Source organism: Fistularia commersonii, chromosome 17, assembly GCF_037954325.1.
Source record: "Fistularia commersonii isolate RoL2024-O1a breed Wild chromosome 17, RoL_Fcom_v1.0, whole genome shotgun sequence".
Lineage (NCBI taxonomy): Eukaryota > Metazoa > Chordata > Actinopteri > Syngnathiformes > Fistulariidae > Fistularia > Fistularia commersonii.
This window is the reverse complement of record NC_141300.1, coordinates 15,516,923-15,534,707: the sequence shown is the minus strand read 5'-3', so window position 1 is coordinate 15,534,707 and position 17,785 is coordinate 15,516,923. Positions and strand designations below refer to the sequence as shown.

Below are 17,785 nucleotides of genomic sequence, written 5' to 3'. Positions count from 1 at the left end.
ACGGCCGATGAGGCGCTGACTCTCGGAGTGGAATTCGCAAGTTGTAAGAACTCAACCAAGTATCTTATTTCCTACTCAGTTGGCAGCAAGCATATTTACTACTGGTATTTCCCATCTAATCATCATTCTTCACTCTCTCTCACGCAGGGCAACACATACGGTACATAGGAACATATAGTATTTTGCCAGAAAGAACATTTTTTTATGGTGAGAAGAGACAATGAATAGCGGTTGAGTTCTAAGTAGTTCATTGTCATTTAACAAATGCTAGTGGTGAGTGGTGTAAAACCACCAATTCAGTTTTGACCCTTGGTTAAAGTTCTAGTTGTGTTTAAAACTTCACATTGTGGTGCTTGAATCGATTTTAATACCGGTTGCTCATCGAGAGGATCAACAACAAGATCCTCAAGAGAAATAAGAGAATGATAATAATGATGGTAATAATATGTTGTTTTTCTCAAATCCTTTTTTTTTTGTACTTTGGCTCAAATCTTCTTGTCTTCGCAGCTGGACTTAAATTCCTTCACTTGAAGACGTTTCACCGTACATCTAAGAGGCCTCCTAAGTTTTAATGACCTATAGGAATACTGTATCCCATACCCTACTTTATCTTATCTCTTGTTTTTTTAGAAAACCAAAAATATCGGGGTCCTACCATTATTTACATACAAAGTCCATGAGCTAATTGTTCTTAACAAAAATCTCTGTTGCTTTGTGGAAAAAGTCACCCTCATTTTGTTGTATTTAACTTAAATATTTGATACTTTAGTAGCACCTGTTGACTCACATACGCCCCCTTCAGGTGAGGCACAGTACTTTCTGCCTCCCCGTGACTTTTCGCTGCAGTTTATCTGTAGATCAGCAAGAATAATTATGTCGCAGCTTTATATTAAAAAATATATTTCTACAAATATGATCTTTGCAACATGCTGCGAAACAGGCACAATTACATGCCGTGTAGCCCAGTTTTTAAGGAGCTGTGCATGCAGAGGCGAGGTGCGGCTCGCCACTGTCGCAGCTCAACGCCACCCCGTTTTTGATCAGGAAATGCGCGAATTAAAGCATTTGTGCTAATTGTTCAAAATTAATCAAACAGAAAATATATTGATAACATAAATCTATGGACAATTATTAATATTTATTTTATGTTATCGTTCATATATTTTTTCTTCATGCCAGGTGAGGCAGAGTCTCACCTGCCTCCCCTGACCCCACGTCACTGCAATGAACTTAAACTTACCCGTGGCCACTTCCTTATATCAATTCCTAACAATGTCCAACATTGCAGAATGGCATTATTAATAACGGTATTAATAAGAAAGGTCTTAAACAATTCTTAGAGAAAGAAATGATGTCAAAGCAAGACTGAGAGTAAAAACTACTTTATTTTTTCATTCTCTTCAAACAGAAAAAATTAGAAATATTTCCATTAGTAAACATGTTGATCTTTAAGAAATCTTTTTTTTTTTTTTTAGAAATATCGTGAGGGTGCAAAGATTAATGACAGTGCTCCACAAAGAGGTTGATGCATCTCCATGACAACCACGGAGAGGAAGGATAAGGGGGTCGGGCAGAAAGCAGTGGGGGAGGAAGGAAAAAAATAAAGGGGGAGAAAATGACATCAATCAACCCAACATGCCCTGACAATAATGATACAAATATATAATCAAACTCCATGTATTGTAAATTAAATAAGCAAAAATAAATATCATGCTGTATCGTACAGATTTTAAGTGAACAACGCAGGGTTGCTGACGTGAGAAATCAAGCAGTTTCTGAAGTGACTTGGAGCTGAATTTGAAGTTTTTTGGGCCGCAATGCGCGGTTGTGTGTGTGTGTTTGTGTGTATGTGTGTGTGTGTGTGTGTGTGTGTGTGTGTGTGTGTGTGCGTGTGTGTGTGTGTGTGTGTGTGTGTGTGCGCGCGCATGCCTGTCAGTGTGCGCATGAGATCTGTGATTTACTGCATTTATTCACCAATACAGCATAGCCCTTTACAAACCTTTACAGGTGACAAAGCCATCCCTCAATAATCTTTTAATTATATGATATGGTAATGTCAATGATAAGTAATGTAATAATAGCAGTGTTACCATGGTAACTGGAGTATATTCTAAAAAAGCTGCCTATTTCCCATCTTTTGTCACAGTAGGATTTAGGACACCCCCTGATATTAAATGTGAATAATAACTATATCTTTTTTTTAATTTAAACTAGATCTTCTCTGTACATATTCAGACATACAGTAGATACACACACTGGGCGAACCAATCACTTTTTCAGAATAAATCTATATTATCTATTTACAATATATCCAATATATTCTGTGGTGCAAAAGATACATGAGAGTGTTCATTGTGTCTCATTTATGATCCGCTGTACTAACTGGCTCGAGATGAAGTCGCCGGGTGGCATCGACAATGAAATCGCACGTTTTTTTCATGGACATCTTGAGTTTTTTCCCCGAATAAACATTCAGCACACGAGTGCGTCTCTGCCATTGTCATGTCATAGCAAACGCGGAGGTACGAGATGCAATTTTTGTTGTTTTTTTTTTCCCAAAAGGTGAATACGACCTTGCCCCCCCCCCCCAACCCCGCGCGGAGCAAATTTCCATTCAGACTAAAGCTAGAGTTATTTGGCCGACATTATGCCTGAATCCAAATTTGTCAACAATATTCACACCCGCTGACCCATTAGGAGTAAATGTACAGGGGGAGAAATGTTTCACCGGCTCGTCGGCCCCGATCTAGGTTAATTGCCAGCCCGATTCGTCGCCGCAGGTGAGCGGGCAGTCGAACAAAAGATACAACAGCGTCCCGCCCTCGGCGCAACTCCGATGTGTTGATCGTACATGATACAGTCCAGCGGGTCCTTTTTTTTTTTTTCACCGTCATCTTTCAGACGAGAGCTACAAAATGGGAGCAGTCAACAAACACGAAAGGTGATTTTCATCACGTTAGTTCAGCGCACAGCAACATCCCTCTCTCCGCGTTACACGCGACATGGCGGGGCGGAGAACATTTCAACCTGTCAATCAAAGCATCTGTTTAATCGAAGACGATGAAAACATTTCGGTACGTCTTGTCTGCTCACGGAGACGGGGGGGGGGGGGGGGGGGGGGGTGTTATTCTGCAATCGTCAAGCTGAGACGATTAATTTGTGACGAAGAGTCAGCGTGTCTTCAGCCTCGTGGAAGAAAGCAACATAGTCCTTCATATTTGTGGTGATGCAGTGTTCTCTCTGGGCTTCAGGAGTTTCCTTTTTGTGTGTGTGTGTATGTGTGTGTGTGTCACTGAAAACTAAAACTTCTTTGATGCAAAGTCACAAGACCTCTTAAAGGATGTGAAATATAGACAGATAAAACACCATCAGCTACCAGGTGACGTGAACTGTTAGAGACCGTAAAAAAAAAAAAAAGAAAGAAAAAAAAAAAAAAAAAGAAGAAAAGCTGTCTTTTGTAGATGGCATCAAAACAACTCCATGTTCAAAAACAACACCACTCAGTTACAACTATGAATAGATTCTTATCGGTTTGTCCCTTTATTCAACTCCTAAAGTCTAATTCCAATGTTTTTTTTTCTTTCTTTTTTTTGACTTAGCTAAAAGTGAATCGACTAGTGCTTCAGCTTGTGTGCCTGTATGTGTGTGTGTGTGTGTGTGTGTGTGTGCGTGGAAGGGGTTACGTCTCAAACGATGCTGCGGGAGCCGCTGGAGTTGCGCCTGCGGGTGAGAGGCATGGTGTGGTGGAGAGGCATGGGCGAGTCCGGGGGGCAAAACTGGTGCGGATGGTTATAAGGTGGCGGCGGAGGCGGCAGGGGCGGCTGAGGGCCGTCGCCCTCTCTGACGTGCACGGGCGTGGAGAGGGCCGACTGGATAAGCTGGTGGGCGGCCGGACCTTGGCTCAGGAAGGCCTCCATCCGTCCCCTTCCGCTCTGGTCCACCACGATCACCTTCACGATCTGCTGGCATTGGATGAGCGTTTCCGGGCGTAGCTCCCCGGGTTGGACGGGACTGAGGAGGGCGGGTGGGGCCGTCAGGGCCAGGGGCGTTGATTCAATGCTGGGCTGGCTCAGTTGATAGGTCTGCAGCCTGTTGTGAATTGACACCTAGTTTAGGAACAGTCAGAGAACGCATGAGGAGTTACCAGCCTGAACGCAGCCTCAACGCAGCCCTCTGGTGTGTTACGCACATTGGCATGCAGGCATGCAGGTGGGTCGTATGCAGAGCGAGCTCATGCAAAATACACTCCTCTGATCGTGTGCGCGCGGTGATCCGCACTTTTTTTTTTTTTTTCACACTTCAAATCCGCGGCGGAGAAAGAGAAAGATTCCACGATGACCGCTGTGGGATAAAAGGAGATTATGGAAGAGCTAAAACATAAAGGAGAGTGTCAGGAAAGGAGAGATGTGACACCGAGGGCGTGGTGCCTCCCTACCACAATCATTTACAATTCTAAAGGACTGACCGACGGTCTGGAGAGGGGAAGGGGCCGGCGAAGGGGCTGGGTAAAGCAATACAGTTAAGAGAAAACATCCATTACAAGTTGGAGAAACGCCTTTTTTTTTTTCAAACACACACTCTTGATAGACTGTTAAGAATATTGAGCTTATCTAGCTTTGTAGATGTATTCTTGGAGCCAACCAGGCTTATGGTGGCTTGCAAAGGCTTATACAGTAAGGCTGGCAAGCAGCAGCTGATGAAAGAATGGATGTTTTATAGCGAGCGGAGTGGCTGCTGATCCACTCTTGAGGCACAGAAAGAGACCGTTTGCAACCGAGTCCTCTCAGCAGCCTTTGTACGCTCGGCTACATAGTGCAGATGCGCCTCAGGCGGAGCTCTTTTTTAAAGCAAAGCTTATAGCGCACTTTCTTTTTTGAGGATGAGTCCCTGTGTAACCGCACACACATCCCGCACACCAAACCACACCCACCGAACAGAAAACAACGGTACTTACCTGAGTGAGACAAGAGAGGTTCTGGCACTCACCTCTACGGTGTTGTTGTTGCCTGTCTTATCGTACGGATCCTGTTGACCTGCGGGGTGACATTTTGAAAATACCAGTCAGAGATAAGTTGTCGGCTTAGCGTGAGTCAGCGGGCAGGTTTCAGCTTCGGTGGCTGCTTATTTATTATCCCTCGGAAAATAATGAGTTCGAGATTTTGGAAAACCTAAAAAGTGTCACTGAAAGTCGGTAGAGACCACGTCTGCTAATACTGCTGCAATCAACAGTAATGATAATTATGAATATCATCATTATTGCTATTGTTGTTATGATGATGATGATAATAATAAGACTAGTAAAAATAAAAATAACACTGATAATGACACTGATATAAATAACACATAGTTAATAATGATAATAATGATTGTGATGATGATGATGGTGATAATAGTGATAATAAAATAATGAAAATGATAAAAGTAAACATAATAATTGATAATTATAATCCATACACCCATACTTCCATGTTCAAACACTTGAACTGCAATTTATACTTACAATAATGATGATTGGAATGATGATGATCATCATAATTTAAAAATACTAATAACGATCATGATAATAAATAACATCAATAATAACAACAATAATTGTGATGATGATGGTTATGATAATTTAGTAATCATAATTATAATAACAATTATAATAATAATAATAATAAAAATTCATAATAATTAATTGTCAAAAAATAATTATATACATACCATATACATACCATAATTATGATAATAATTATGGTATGTGTTTCAAGCCCATAATCATAATAATAATAATAATATTGTATACATTGTTCTTATTACTGTTACTGCTATATTTCTTGCGATGGTGATGTTTTTAATAAAAAATAGTTATGATAATGATTATGATTATGATAATACATTACATAAATAGTAACAATACAGACTGTAATGGTGATGATGATGTTGGTGATAATGGAGATGATAATAATAAACATAATAATAGAGATGAAAAAAATAATGATAATGAAGATGATAATGAATTATATTTATAGAGCACTTTTCGTCACTGCTGCAGTGAGTAAATGTCATAAACATAATACCGAGTTGTGCACCTTTCAGATTAAGATGTGGCACAAAGCAGGAAAATCAAATGATTAAACTGATTGTTTATTCTGTATAGTAATGAGAAGTACATTTTCCAGAAATCACTTAGTAAGATATGTTACTTTCGGGTGTGTTATTTGGATTTGGATTTGTACGTCGGTATAGAGCAGTTGCAGAATGTACAATAAGGACAAAAACATCTTCAAAAAAAAACTTAACAGGTCCGGTCACTTTTATGACGGGCATATCAAGAATTACACCTACATTAACGCCGACAAAAAGAGTTTCACCGAAATAAGACGGTCCATAATTCCAGGAATTTGGAGCAGCGGGATAAAACCTGAGGTTATGGTTTATCAAAACAAAGTGTTGCCTTTTTCCAAAGACGTGGATGACGGCAAATCTTGAAATTAAAAATAAATGAATAGAAAAAAATGCTCTGCAATTTCTGTTATGTGAATCAAATGCGGAACTTAAAAGCATGTTTGCTGTTCAAGGCCGACCTAAGAAGAAAATTGCCAATTAGTAGCAATGAAACCTGTGACATATTGCACTCATCGACAATTCAGGGGCATAAATAAAATAGTCGATATTTGTCACGGTTCTCAATATCTGAAATGGGAATTCCCCATGAGTTATCACAGTGAGACTAATTTTGATATATACAGTATGTGTATGTTTATAGGGCGATGTAAGAGTTAAGTTTCTTTCACGCGTCAGTTTTTATGCATTGGGAAAAAAAAAGATCAATAACTTAATTATCAAGCTATATATGTGCCGGAAGGGAGAGTCTGTCGCCGTCGTATCGAGCCAGGAATTTTTCTTTTTTAATGCAAGGCACGGTCGCTGCCAGTATTTTAGTCATGATAAAAATATAACAAGGGTACAAGTCTTTTAGCTGACGCGCAAGATGTAAAGGTGACCATTTACGCAGTTACATCACGAAAGCGATTCTAAAACTCGTTTGTCCGTGTTTAAAATACTATTTCATCATCGGTGTGTGTTTCTCCCCGAACCCCGCTTCTGCGAAATGCAGTTACTCTCCCGATTGCCTTCGATAATGTATGCATCGTCATGAGTAATGTGTACTCCGTTTACGCATTTATGCTGCGTGAGCAAATCCAGCACCTGAGGGAGAGCCGTGTCCTGTGTGTGTGTCCACTTGCCCGCCATTTGTGTGTATGCCATGTGGCTGGATGCCTTGTTGCCTCTCCATTTCCCCTGAAGCGCAGGAAAAGAGCTTTTGCAGACAAACATACACGACGTGTGGGGACGTTTGTGTTATAACTGCAAGTGTGTGTGTGTGTGTGTGTGTGCGAGTGTGTTTTTCTTACACTGGATGTGTATCTGCTCCATCTCATTGACCTCGGAAATAGCCTCTCTGAGCTCCTCTGCAAACTTCCTGAGCTCTTCCCCGCTCGGGGAGCAGAAACTCACCAGTTGCTTCTTTTCTGAAGTGAACGGGCTCAGCATAGTGACGCCATGTGCGTAATCTGATTAAAAAGAAATAAGAAAGAGAGAGGAAAAAAAGCTTTGAGCGCAACTTTGATACAATCTTTCAAAGCACATTGGCGCTGCCCTTTTTTTTTTTCTTTCTTTTACCGTTTCACAAGCCGCTGCTTGCTATAAGCGCAAAAAAAACTCAGACTCTTGATTTCAAGGGCTTCTGTCTATTGTTTATCACAGTGATTTTGCATCGATATACCCGAGCGTTTCTAAAACTGATTTAGAATCCCATGACATTCGGTGAATCGTAAATTACCAAAAGGTCTGCAACAGATGAGAAGGGGATGAATTTCTAAATATCACAAAAATCGGTTTATGTCCAGGGTCTAATGAGTGTCGTGGAATATTATCTCTCGTCCCTTTCTGCGTTGATGGAAATAATTACACTTTTGCATGCGTTGGTTAAGATGCTAATAAACAACGGGTCGAAATGCTACTTTTGACAGAGGAGAGGGGAAGGCGGTGACCTTTTCGCACAGCGATCGAGTGTCGATAATTAAGAGAGAAGTCTAAATCGGCGAGAAATCAGCAGTGAGATCTGCGATTGGTTTAGAGCTGGGCCTGAAATCTTTACCGCCCAAAAAAACATTTGGACCCGTTTCCTCAATGTAACAAAAACACAGCGAGCCAAACGACCCTTTTGAGATCCAAAATGAATTAAAACGGCATATGACGTTATTGTAGCGGCTCACGAATGCTGGGGTTTATGTTGATGCTTGTTTTCTGTGTGATTTTTTGGGGTTGCTGGGAATTTTGTGGGTGCGGTTTGGGGGCGCAAGGAATTCAGTTTTTTTTTTTTACCTGGTATTGAGCAGGAACAGTTAGTTGTAATGAAAGCTCGTGTGGCAGCCTAACATCTATTGCTCATTAAACGGACGTTTTGCCGTCAACCGTGTGTTTCCCCTGACTAAGACGCTACATTATTTTTTTCGCTTTTATGCTATTGTGGTATTTTAGTCAATACAACTAACTGTTCCCGCTCAATTCCAGACAAAAAAAAAAAAAAACAGAATTCCTTGCACCCTAAACCACACCCACAAAATTCTTAGCAACCCCAAAATCAAACAGAAAACAAGCATCAATATAAACCCCAACATCCGTGACTCGCAACACGATATATAAACAAAATATGGTGCTTTATTTTTTTTTAATCAATGAACAACTGCAGAGAAAATGAAATTAAATTTCTGCAGGCTAAAAATAATTTTGAACTCCAAAAAAAAGACGTTTGGTTCGAGGTTACTTTTAAGCAAAATACTCAATGTCTATTTGATTCCTTCTTGTATTTAGGGGGAAAAAAAGCCAAATTGGATCACATTGGATATAACTGGATAAAAATGAAGATGCCGTCCCTCTCTGTGTGTTGTCATCCATTTTCCTAAGCGACAAAATATTTTATTTAAATGTTACAAGATCGCCATAATCTTCAAATTTAAAGTTAGATCAAAAAAAAAATTGAAGGAACTAAAATAAAATACATTTTAATTAAATACTGCCGCAGGTTGTCGACCCCCCCGGTTTAGAGAAAGCATCAAGGAAAAGACGGGACGTAGAGGCAGCGGAGAAGAAGTCAGACTGAGATGGTTTGGACAGAGGAGGGATAGTGAAGTTGTGGCTAGAAAGATGCCGAAGTTGGATCTGATTTGGGAACCAGAGGTGATCAGGAAATCGGATATTCAGCCTATCCTCAACAGTGGAGACACTGTGGAGAAGTTCCCAGACTTCAGGTACCTGGGCACTCGTATCAAGGAGGACCGGACCTGGACAACTAACACCGCAGCACTGCAGAGGCTGCATTTCCTAAGGATGCTTGGGACAAGAAGTTGCTCATTTCCTTTTATTGCCGCACTGTCTGTGGTTCGCAGAAAGGAAGACACTGCGGTGGACCAGAAACATCGGCCAAAAATGATCGGTAATCCTGTCCCATCGCTTGAGGACATCTAAAACAAACGCTGCCTGAGGAGAACCCACGGTTTCCTCACGGATCCGTCCCACCTCGGCCACCGCCGACTCCATCTGTTGCCTTCAAGAAGGCGTTTAGGACAATCGGTGCAAAAAAAACAAACAAATTGATAAGACAGTTTTTAACCCCGGAGCGGTCATTGCACTAAATACAGCACAACCCTGAACACTTGAACCTTTTTTTTTCCACAGACGTTATTTTAAATTATTTGTCATACATTCTTTTTTCTGTCTTATATCGCCAACCTAAAGATGCTGCTATTGCTGTGTTACTTTGTGTCCTAACTTTTAAAGGTTGGTTTTGTGTCTGGTTTTGGATTACGCTGAAACTGAGATCTGCTATCTTAAATTTTGTTGCAATCTGTGTTGCAAACAACAGTAAAAGTCTTGAATAATTGAATATACGGATGGAGTGAAAGAGGACATGAAGTTAGACGGCGGAAGAAGGGAGCAGTTGAAAGGAAAAGAGGAAGACTTAATTTATAATCAGTTAAAGAGTTTTCTCAAGCCTACGACTCGAGTCGGACGGGTTATAATTTGTCGCGGAGCGAGCTGGCGTCTTACACTCGTTGCTGAAGAGGTGAAACTGCATTCCCAAGAGACCCATGGCTTTGCAGAAAGTATAAGAAGCTGAGCTTTTCTTTTTGGGACACAGCTTCAGGATCTAAAGACACAAACACACACACACACACACACAATAGGAAATAATGGCAAGAACTTTGTGGTGGAATACAGCCACCGTGTGGTTTTCGGAGCATGTTTTGAGGACATCCTCACCAACAGCAGGTCATTGAAGAGGAAGACCTCTCTCTGGAGCTGCGACAGTTTCTGTTTATGGGGTTTGTTAGCGTCTGGCACCTCAAACAAACGACAGCAGCACACCAGGCGCCTGTGTGGCACGGCGAGGATCTGCAGAAACAAAGGTTGCCGGGATGATAGATGGCATCAAGGACGGAAACGAAATAAAATATTTCCCGAGACGGAGGACGCGGTTAAAAAAAAAAAAAAAAAAAAGGAAGTGCAGACGGCCTGCGGGAATAAAATCAAAAAAGAGATAAAGGGAAGAGAGCTTACAGTTTTCAGGCCCAGGATTGACTGTTCCACGCGGCTCACGTAGGTGACGTGGTCCTCATTGGAGCGGAGCTCTCTTTGTTGGATCCTCTCATAAATGCCTGCCACCATTTCTCTGGGTATGTCCGCTCCATCATCCACACCTGATGGAACAACGGTCCATAGAAAAAAAAAAAAAAAAAAAAGTCCCCTGTCAGAGAAGAGCTGGATTTTTATTTATTACTTTTATTTTTTCATGTATTTTACTGCAATGGGGCCTCTTTAAAAAAAAAAAAAAAAAAATGGTGTTCGACAACGTCAGCATATTCTAAATGTCATGGGTGGAGTCTCGGCTATGAAGCGGTGACACTCAGATGCGCTGCACCGTTGCTCCGGCAACGCTCAAAGGATTGATGTCAACATTTTCTTGCTGTGACATCTGAGCAGATCTATCCCATAATTCTTAATTTGGAGTTCCAATAAAACTTGGTAGACTTTGCTTCTTCATCATGTCACGCAGACACAGAATGACTTTCCGTTTTCTTTCTCTATCCTATATTTCACTTGTTTGCTATTTATAAATAGGCTCTTATTTAGTTGTGAAATTATTTGAGTAGTTTTTGTTTATTTTTAGTTTTTAAATCTTTATGATTTCTTGCGTTTTATAACTCTTTAAAGCACTTTGATTACACCGGATGTTCTGTCTCGCCTAAAAGGGAACGAGCTCTGACGTGCTGGACGCGTTCAAAGAGGACAAAAATGCCATTTCCAAAAGAACGGCTGTCAGACCTCAAGCGCCATCTGAAACGGCGTTCATTTGTACTTCCTGTCTAGAGATATATTCAATCAAACTGCTTAGAAAGATTTGGATTCCAGGGCGACGTTGGAAAAAGTTATTTCAAACACACCTCAAAACTTTGAAGCACTTTTGTCCAAATGTATGGCTTGACAGTCAAACTTTAGCCAGTTAAACGGCTCATGGACGGCGCCTGTTGAGCATTTTGGATATCGTTATGACATTAACATAATGGGCGAAACGGCGCAAGAAGGTTGCCAGTTTGATGCCTGTTCTCCTACAATCTCCTACAATACTGGAGACCAGACGAGTGAATGGTTGTTATGTCTATATTATGTTTTAATGAGGGCGTGAATGGATGTATATCTCTATATTATAGACAAGAGAACGAGAAAATAAATGTCATTTATCTCCATATGATGTGTAAATAGTTGTATGTCGTTGTATGATGTGTGAATCAGGGGGCGAGTATGATGTGAATGGTTTTATGACGTATGAATGAGAGGGTGAATGTTAACATGAGAAATTAATGAGAGAATTAATGGTTTTATGTCTCTATACATGTGTGAATGAGAGGGTGAATGATGGTATAATTCTATATCGCATGTGAAAAAGAGGGTTAATGGTTGTGTTTTTAGATGATGAGTGAATATGTGACATTGATGAATGGTTGTGTTTCTGTATTTTCCTGTTCATGTTTTGAATTTTTTTTTTTCCCGAGGCACTTTTTTCCTCATTTTATGTGGTACTCAAATGTGAAAGAGAGAGTGATATTGGTAAAAGCTTCTGACATGAAAAGTATACCATTTGCAATCAAAAATATCATGAAATTGTTCATTTGCATTTAACGTCAGTGGTTTAAAGAGTGTCAAGCTGAACGGTCGGCCCACACACATTCTCACCTCACCAAATATGGCCCTCTTTGCAAAATATTTGGACACTCCCGCCTCAACTGAAGAAACAAAAAGATGTCTGACTGCTTTTGCTCAACCTGGAACGGTCGGAGACGCTAATACGAGCTGAGTTTCCAGAAACTCATTGGGTATCGTTAGATCTAAGTGGGCTTCAATTAAAAGGGCGCAATCTCTGGAGCCGAGCTGCGAGTCGAGGATATGAGGAATCTCCTTCTGCACAAGCGATGGGTTTTTGATGAGGAAAGGCAGGCGAGCAGAACATCTTTAAGTCATTTACCTCACTTGAAGAGGCCGTCACTCAAAATAGATAAGGGCACTTAATACTTGTTGTTAAACTTTACACCTCTCGGCTGTCCACCTCAACCGTTTCAGTCAGGAGATGTGACGAGAAATTTCAAATTCGCCCTCTCTGCTCACGCGTTTACTTGCCGTAAAAGTCGAAACGCATCGCCGGCCGATCGCACCCCTGACAGTCCAACCCGCTACGTAAAGGCCGACTCCTTCTCAAACGTATGCTGACCTCTGAGGTTGCGTATGAAGTCGTCGAGGCCCATTTTGCGCTGCGGTTTGATGTTGGGTGAATACATGTCCGTGTTGAGGAGGACCACGGCGAAGGCCAAGATGAAGATGGTGTCTGGGTTGTGAAACTGCTGCACCACATCTGGATTACACATGCAGTATCTCTGGCTGTGGATGAATAAAAGAATATTATAGTTCCCGCGTGACCACTTTGGAGTATAAGATGAAAAAGAAAAATAAATACATTTTATAGTTCCAATGATAAAAATAATTACAAGGGGCATTGAGATTTGCTTGAGTGTCATGTTGTTCGATTAAAAATAAATAAATGAATAAATAAAATCATTTGCAATAAAATATGCATTATATTGCTTGTTTGTTTGTTTTTCAAATTTCAACTTGACAACTAAATACGAAATATGACAATTATTTTTGAGCTCTTAATTAACCATTCTAATAATTAACAAACCCCCCAGAGTAATTATTTGAATTCTGTGATATTTTTTGCAAAAAAATAAATAAGTAACTGTTTTTTTTAAATCAAGGATTACATCCATCCAGAAAAAAAAAACAAGTATAAAAGAACTGGAAAAAAAAATTTGCAAAGGAAAAATTCCAAGTGGCATTGCTTTGCAGTGCTTTTTGTACCCGTGTACTTTATGAAGACATGCATTAGTTAAAGTAATCAAATTAACCAACATTTGCAAGATTCAATTTAGAGTCGATTTAGGCTTTTTAGGGCTGTCTCAGCCTCAACATCATCTATATTTTGCCTGAGGATACTGATTTGTCTAAATATTCACTGCCTGTTTTAACATGTGAAAAACACGATGCAAACATTCACCACCATGTGAATATAAAAATGCAAAAACTGTTGCGTAAGAAAAATTCTGATTTGACTTTGGCCTGAAGTCACACTCAGGTATATCAAGATACAAGATTCAAGATACAAGAGATGCGCCGTATGGAATTCTGTATCATAATTTCGTCCATTCTGTTTGAATATATCCGTGCAAATTGAAAGAAACAGCTGCTTCCATTACGGACGATGGGATGTATTCAAGCTACCTGAACACATCTCCAAATCAAATGTTTTAAAATATCAACCGTGAGTTAGAGGGAACCGGGGAAAGCCCGCGTTTAAATGGGGTCGTGTGCTGTTCAGGGAGCTTAAACGCAACATAAGGACATTTTCCAGGCCCCGAGCTGCGGGCGGTCTGGCTCGTTACAAGTCAAATATCTTAAAATGATAAAACCGTCTGCATCGGAGAGGGGAGTCACTCCGCCGCTAATGAGACCGAAAGGACGCGAGCACATTTGACCGTGCAAAACGGTTACGCCCTGGGTAAGGTAACGCTACCAGATATGGCGCGCTTCTTTCGCCTCCGCCGCTGCCCACAGGCTTCGCTAACTCTCACTTCCATCTCTCCTTCCCCCACAGCGCCCTCCCTATCTTTTTTTTTTTTTTTTTTTTTTTTTACTGTCACTTACACTTACACACTGAGCCATTTTTAATGGTGGGAGGCTTTTATCTCGGCATCCAGGCAGGATGCAGACACTGAAAGGGCTGCTTCGCTTCAGAGGACGATGCCCTTGCAAGAACATACATCGTGCACGCAAGAGGCCGCAGATGAGACCTGCATAAATCAGAAAGCCGCGCCGGGGACCACACCGATGATCCGAGGCCGGAGGACTCATGGGAAATCAGTCGACCGCAGCCAAGTTAAGGATCCTTTGTTTGAAGGAGAATGGATCTTGCCCGGGTTGCACGACGCGAACGTGCGCACGCACGGATACGCTCATTGGAGGAGAGGACGAGGCCTCCCGATTTGCAAACTTGATGTTATTCCCCGGCAAATCCGTCCAAGACTTAACACGGCGCGAGCTTAAACAATATGACTGCATGTACGGTTGTTTCCTTTATGATTAAATAAAGCAGATTAGTAAATAAAGCAGCGCGTGAGCACGTGATCGTATTTTCATTCACACTTCCCGAGCGCGGGATCTCATCTTATGTCACCACCGGTCTATTCAAACACCACTTCCCCAATCTCATATCTGCATATGCAAGTTGAATGCCAGCTGGCACAAAAGCCACTTCCTACAAAAGAACCACTCACGGCAAGTGTACAACACGTCAGAAACAGATGACATAACAGCTTACGTAACAGACGCGGCGACCGACGTCTGGACTATTCGGATAAAACCTGTTAATTTCTGACCCGCGTTCATATCAACACGCAGAGTGTGATCTGGGTCCAGCACTCGTGATTGACTGCGATAGGATAAATTGATGACAGCGGTAGGTCCTGTGATTGGCCCTCAAATCAGAAGCAGGAAGAAAATGACATTTTATGGCTTTTCTCGCCATCTGTTGCTTTTTGCAAGCAGTGGGAATAGACGTTATTCTTTTAAAGAAACAAGGATCAATCAAACTTTACTATTTGAAATTTGTAATGTAATTTCATGTGCGCCAGGCTAAACTCTCAGATAAGGACATAAAGATGAATAAATGTAATCGGGCTTGTTAGCCGAAGACTACGGTTTCAGCGTCCTCTGAATAGCGAGTTTCTATCATATTTTTCTAAATTATTGATGAACTGACATCATTCGGCAGGCCTCCAGATGTTCGACAACTGCAGCAATACACGCTTTTAAAAAGGGGTGCCTAAAAGGGATATGAGCTACACCTGCTTGTTGCAGACAGAAAATGGATTTAAAAAAATTACATGTTTACTACTGTCACTATTATTGATTAATGATAACACCAAAAACATAATAATAAAGATGATAACAGCAATGAAAAATATAGTATTTATTATTATTATTATTATTATTATTATTATTATTATTATTATTATTATTATTATTATTATCATCATCATTATTATCAATGAAATTAACAATCATTATAATATCTCATATCATAATAATAATATATCTGCCATTATTACTGTCATTGCTATAAACATTGATAGTATTGTAACGAATTATTATTATTAATATCAATAATAAAAGCAATACTTCTAATAATAATATGCATAATTATTGATATTGCTGTTGTTATAATAATGATAATAATTACTATTTTTATCATTATTTTTATTATTATTATTATGAGTAGTAGTAGTAGTAGTAGTAGTAGTTCCAGTAGTAGTAGTATTATCATTATTATTAATATTATTATCAATACAAGTAACAATAACAATAACAATATCAAAGCTGTTGTTATTACTATCATTGCAATGAGCATTGATGGTATTGTAATTAATTATTATTATTAATATCAATAATAAAACAATACTGCTAATAATAATATGTAATATTATTGAGCTTGCTGTTGTGATTGTTTTTATTATTGTTGTTGCATTTGTGGTTGTAGTATTTATGCCCCCCTCCCATTCTGAAAAATGCCATTAAAAATAGCAAAGCAGGCATGATTTGATATTTCAAACTGAATACAAAAAGAACTGTATTTAATACCACTGTGTCATGAAACCTAACACAGACACAACTGTCATAGAATATCATAGTAGAGAGAACGTAAAAACTGCCCTGGCCGGGCATTTAAAGTAAATCGGGCAAATGGATGAAAACGTGCGCTGGTAACGTGTAATTAACAGGACGATTGTTACACAGCAGAATCGTTGTGCAAGAGAAAAGGACATTCCGGTCTTAAGTCACGTCCTGCTGGTGACATTGCTGATAATCCTGAGGACAAAGCTGCATTTAAGTACATCACAAGGGGAAGATTAAATGCAACAACCCGACCAACTACAGCCAAACAGAAAACAATGATGGGACCTTTTATTGCTTTTTTTTTTTTTTGTCTCGCAGGCAGTCTAGGGATAATTCCAGGATATTTCAAGGACAGTCGCAGCCTGGGGGGATGATTTACCAATTGCAGAATTTCCTTTTTGGGGCCACTTCCTCATTTTGCAGCTTTAACTTTCCAAATGGAAAATGAAACAGTCGCATAAAAGCCTTTTTTTTTTTTTTTTTACACAGGAGATTGTTATGAGGACCAGCTAGATAGTCTGGTCCACTCAGAGGCACAAAGGGAGTGTGCAAAACTTTGCTTGGTCTCTTAAGGTCCTCTTGGTATTTAAATTAGCCTTCTTCAGCAAACATGCTCATAAATTTCAGTGACTAGAGGGCGGGAGTCAGCGCTGACAAATCCTCCCGAGTACCACACACGCTTTTATGCATATTAATTGATGATTTTGGACGGCGTGCAACTTCCCGCCACATGCAAACAACCGACGGAACCCCGAATAAAACTGCAACTGCCTTCTCGTCGGGAGGGAAGAAAGTTGTGAAATGGAGCATCTATTTCGGTCCCGGCGTAACACACGTTGATTGCCCGCAGCTCGCATCTCTGCTGGGATTGGCTGACAATCAAAACGCTGCGGAGTTTAGTCAAAAGCTCCGTGCAATCAGTGTAATTTGTAAATGATACGTGCCATTGGTCTCAACAGGGCCTGTCGCGGTGAGCTGGTGGAGCCATTTAAACACTTTGACTACGAACTCATCGCATTAGTATGCTAGGATATGTCTGCTACCCCCAAGGCTGTGAGATGAGATCAAAGTTGTGACTTTTTTTTTTATTACATTTATTGCAAAATATGTGATCTTAGCATTCGTGGCCAGGGGCAAAAGGTTTTAAAAAAAAAAAAAAAAAAAGTTCAGCGTGGCCTTACAAGCCCTGCTCAGTCATGTGATTATTTTTGTTCAGTGACATTATATTAAGAAAGGGGGTGAAGCCAGAGCCTGTTAATCAGTGGGGCCAGTTTCGGAGCGAGTTGACAGTCTCACCTAAAGGCTTCGATGAGTCTCTCCACTTTCTGCGCCTCTCCCTGAACACGTACGTGCGCCTGGAACTTTCTCAGGGCTTCATCCAGCTCCATGCCCGAGAAATCCATCTCATCCACGACACAGCTGTGAAGAAACAGACAGAAAGTCAAAAAAGCAA

At 40.5% G+C, this 17,785-nt stretch overlaps 1 protein-coding gene across 5 annotated transcripts in view; it reads right to left on the bottom strand.

Annotated features, from left to right (window-relative positions):
- Positions 1–1,366: 1,366 nt before the first annotated feature.
- The window catches only part of iqsec3b (IQ motif and Sec7 domain ArfGEF 3b), a 33,680-nt gene continuing 17,261 nt past the window's right edge, over positions 1,367–17,785 (bottom strand). For 2 of the 5 annotated variants that reach the window (XM_086163079.1, XM_086163080.1), the window contains exons 7-15: positions 17,629–17,751; positions 12,815–12,981; positions 10,609–10,748; positions 10,312–10,443; positions 10,099–10,198; positions 7,401–7,559; positions 7,195–7,287; positions 4,987–5,033; positions 1,367–4,106 (exon numbers count right to left, since the gene is read on the bottom strand). In XM_086163079.1, coding sequence (XP_086019205.1) covers positions 3,687–4,106; positions 4,987–5,033; positions 7,195–7,287; positions 7,401–7,559; positions 10,099–10,198; positions 10,312–10,443; positions 10,609–10,748; positions 12,815–12,981; positions 17,629–17,751 — 1,381 coding nt within the window. In that variant the 3' untranslated portion in view covers positions 1,367–3,686. The remainder of the gene's footprint in view (positions 4,107–4,986; positions 5,034–7,194; positions 7,288–7,400; positions 7,560–10,098; positions 10,199–10,311; positions 10,444–10,608; positions 10,749–12,814; positions 12,982–17,628; positions 17,752–17,785) is intronic. The other 3 variants (XM_086163082.1, XM_086163081.1, XM_086163083.1) reach the window with 3 other exon arrangements.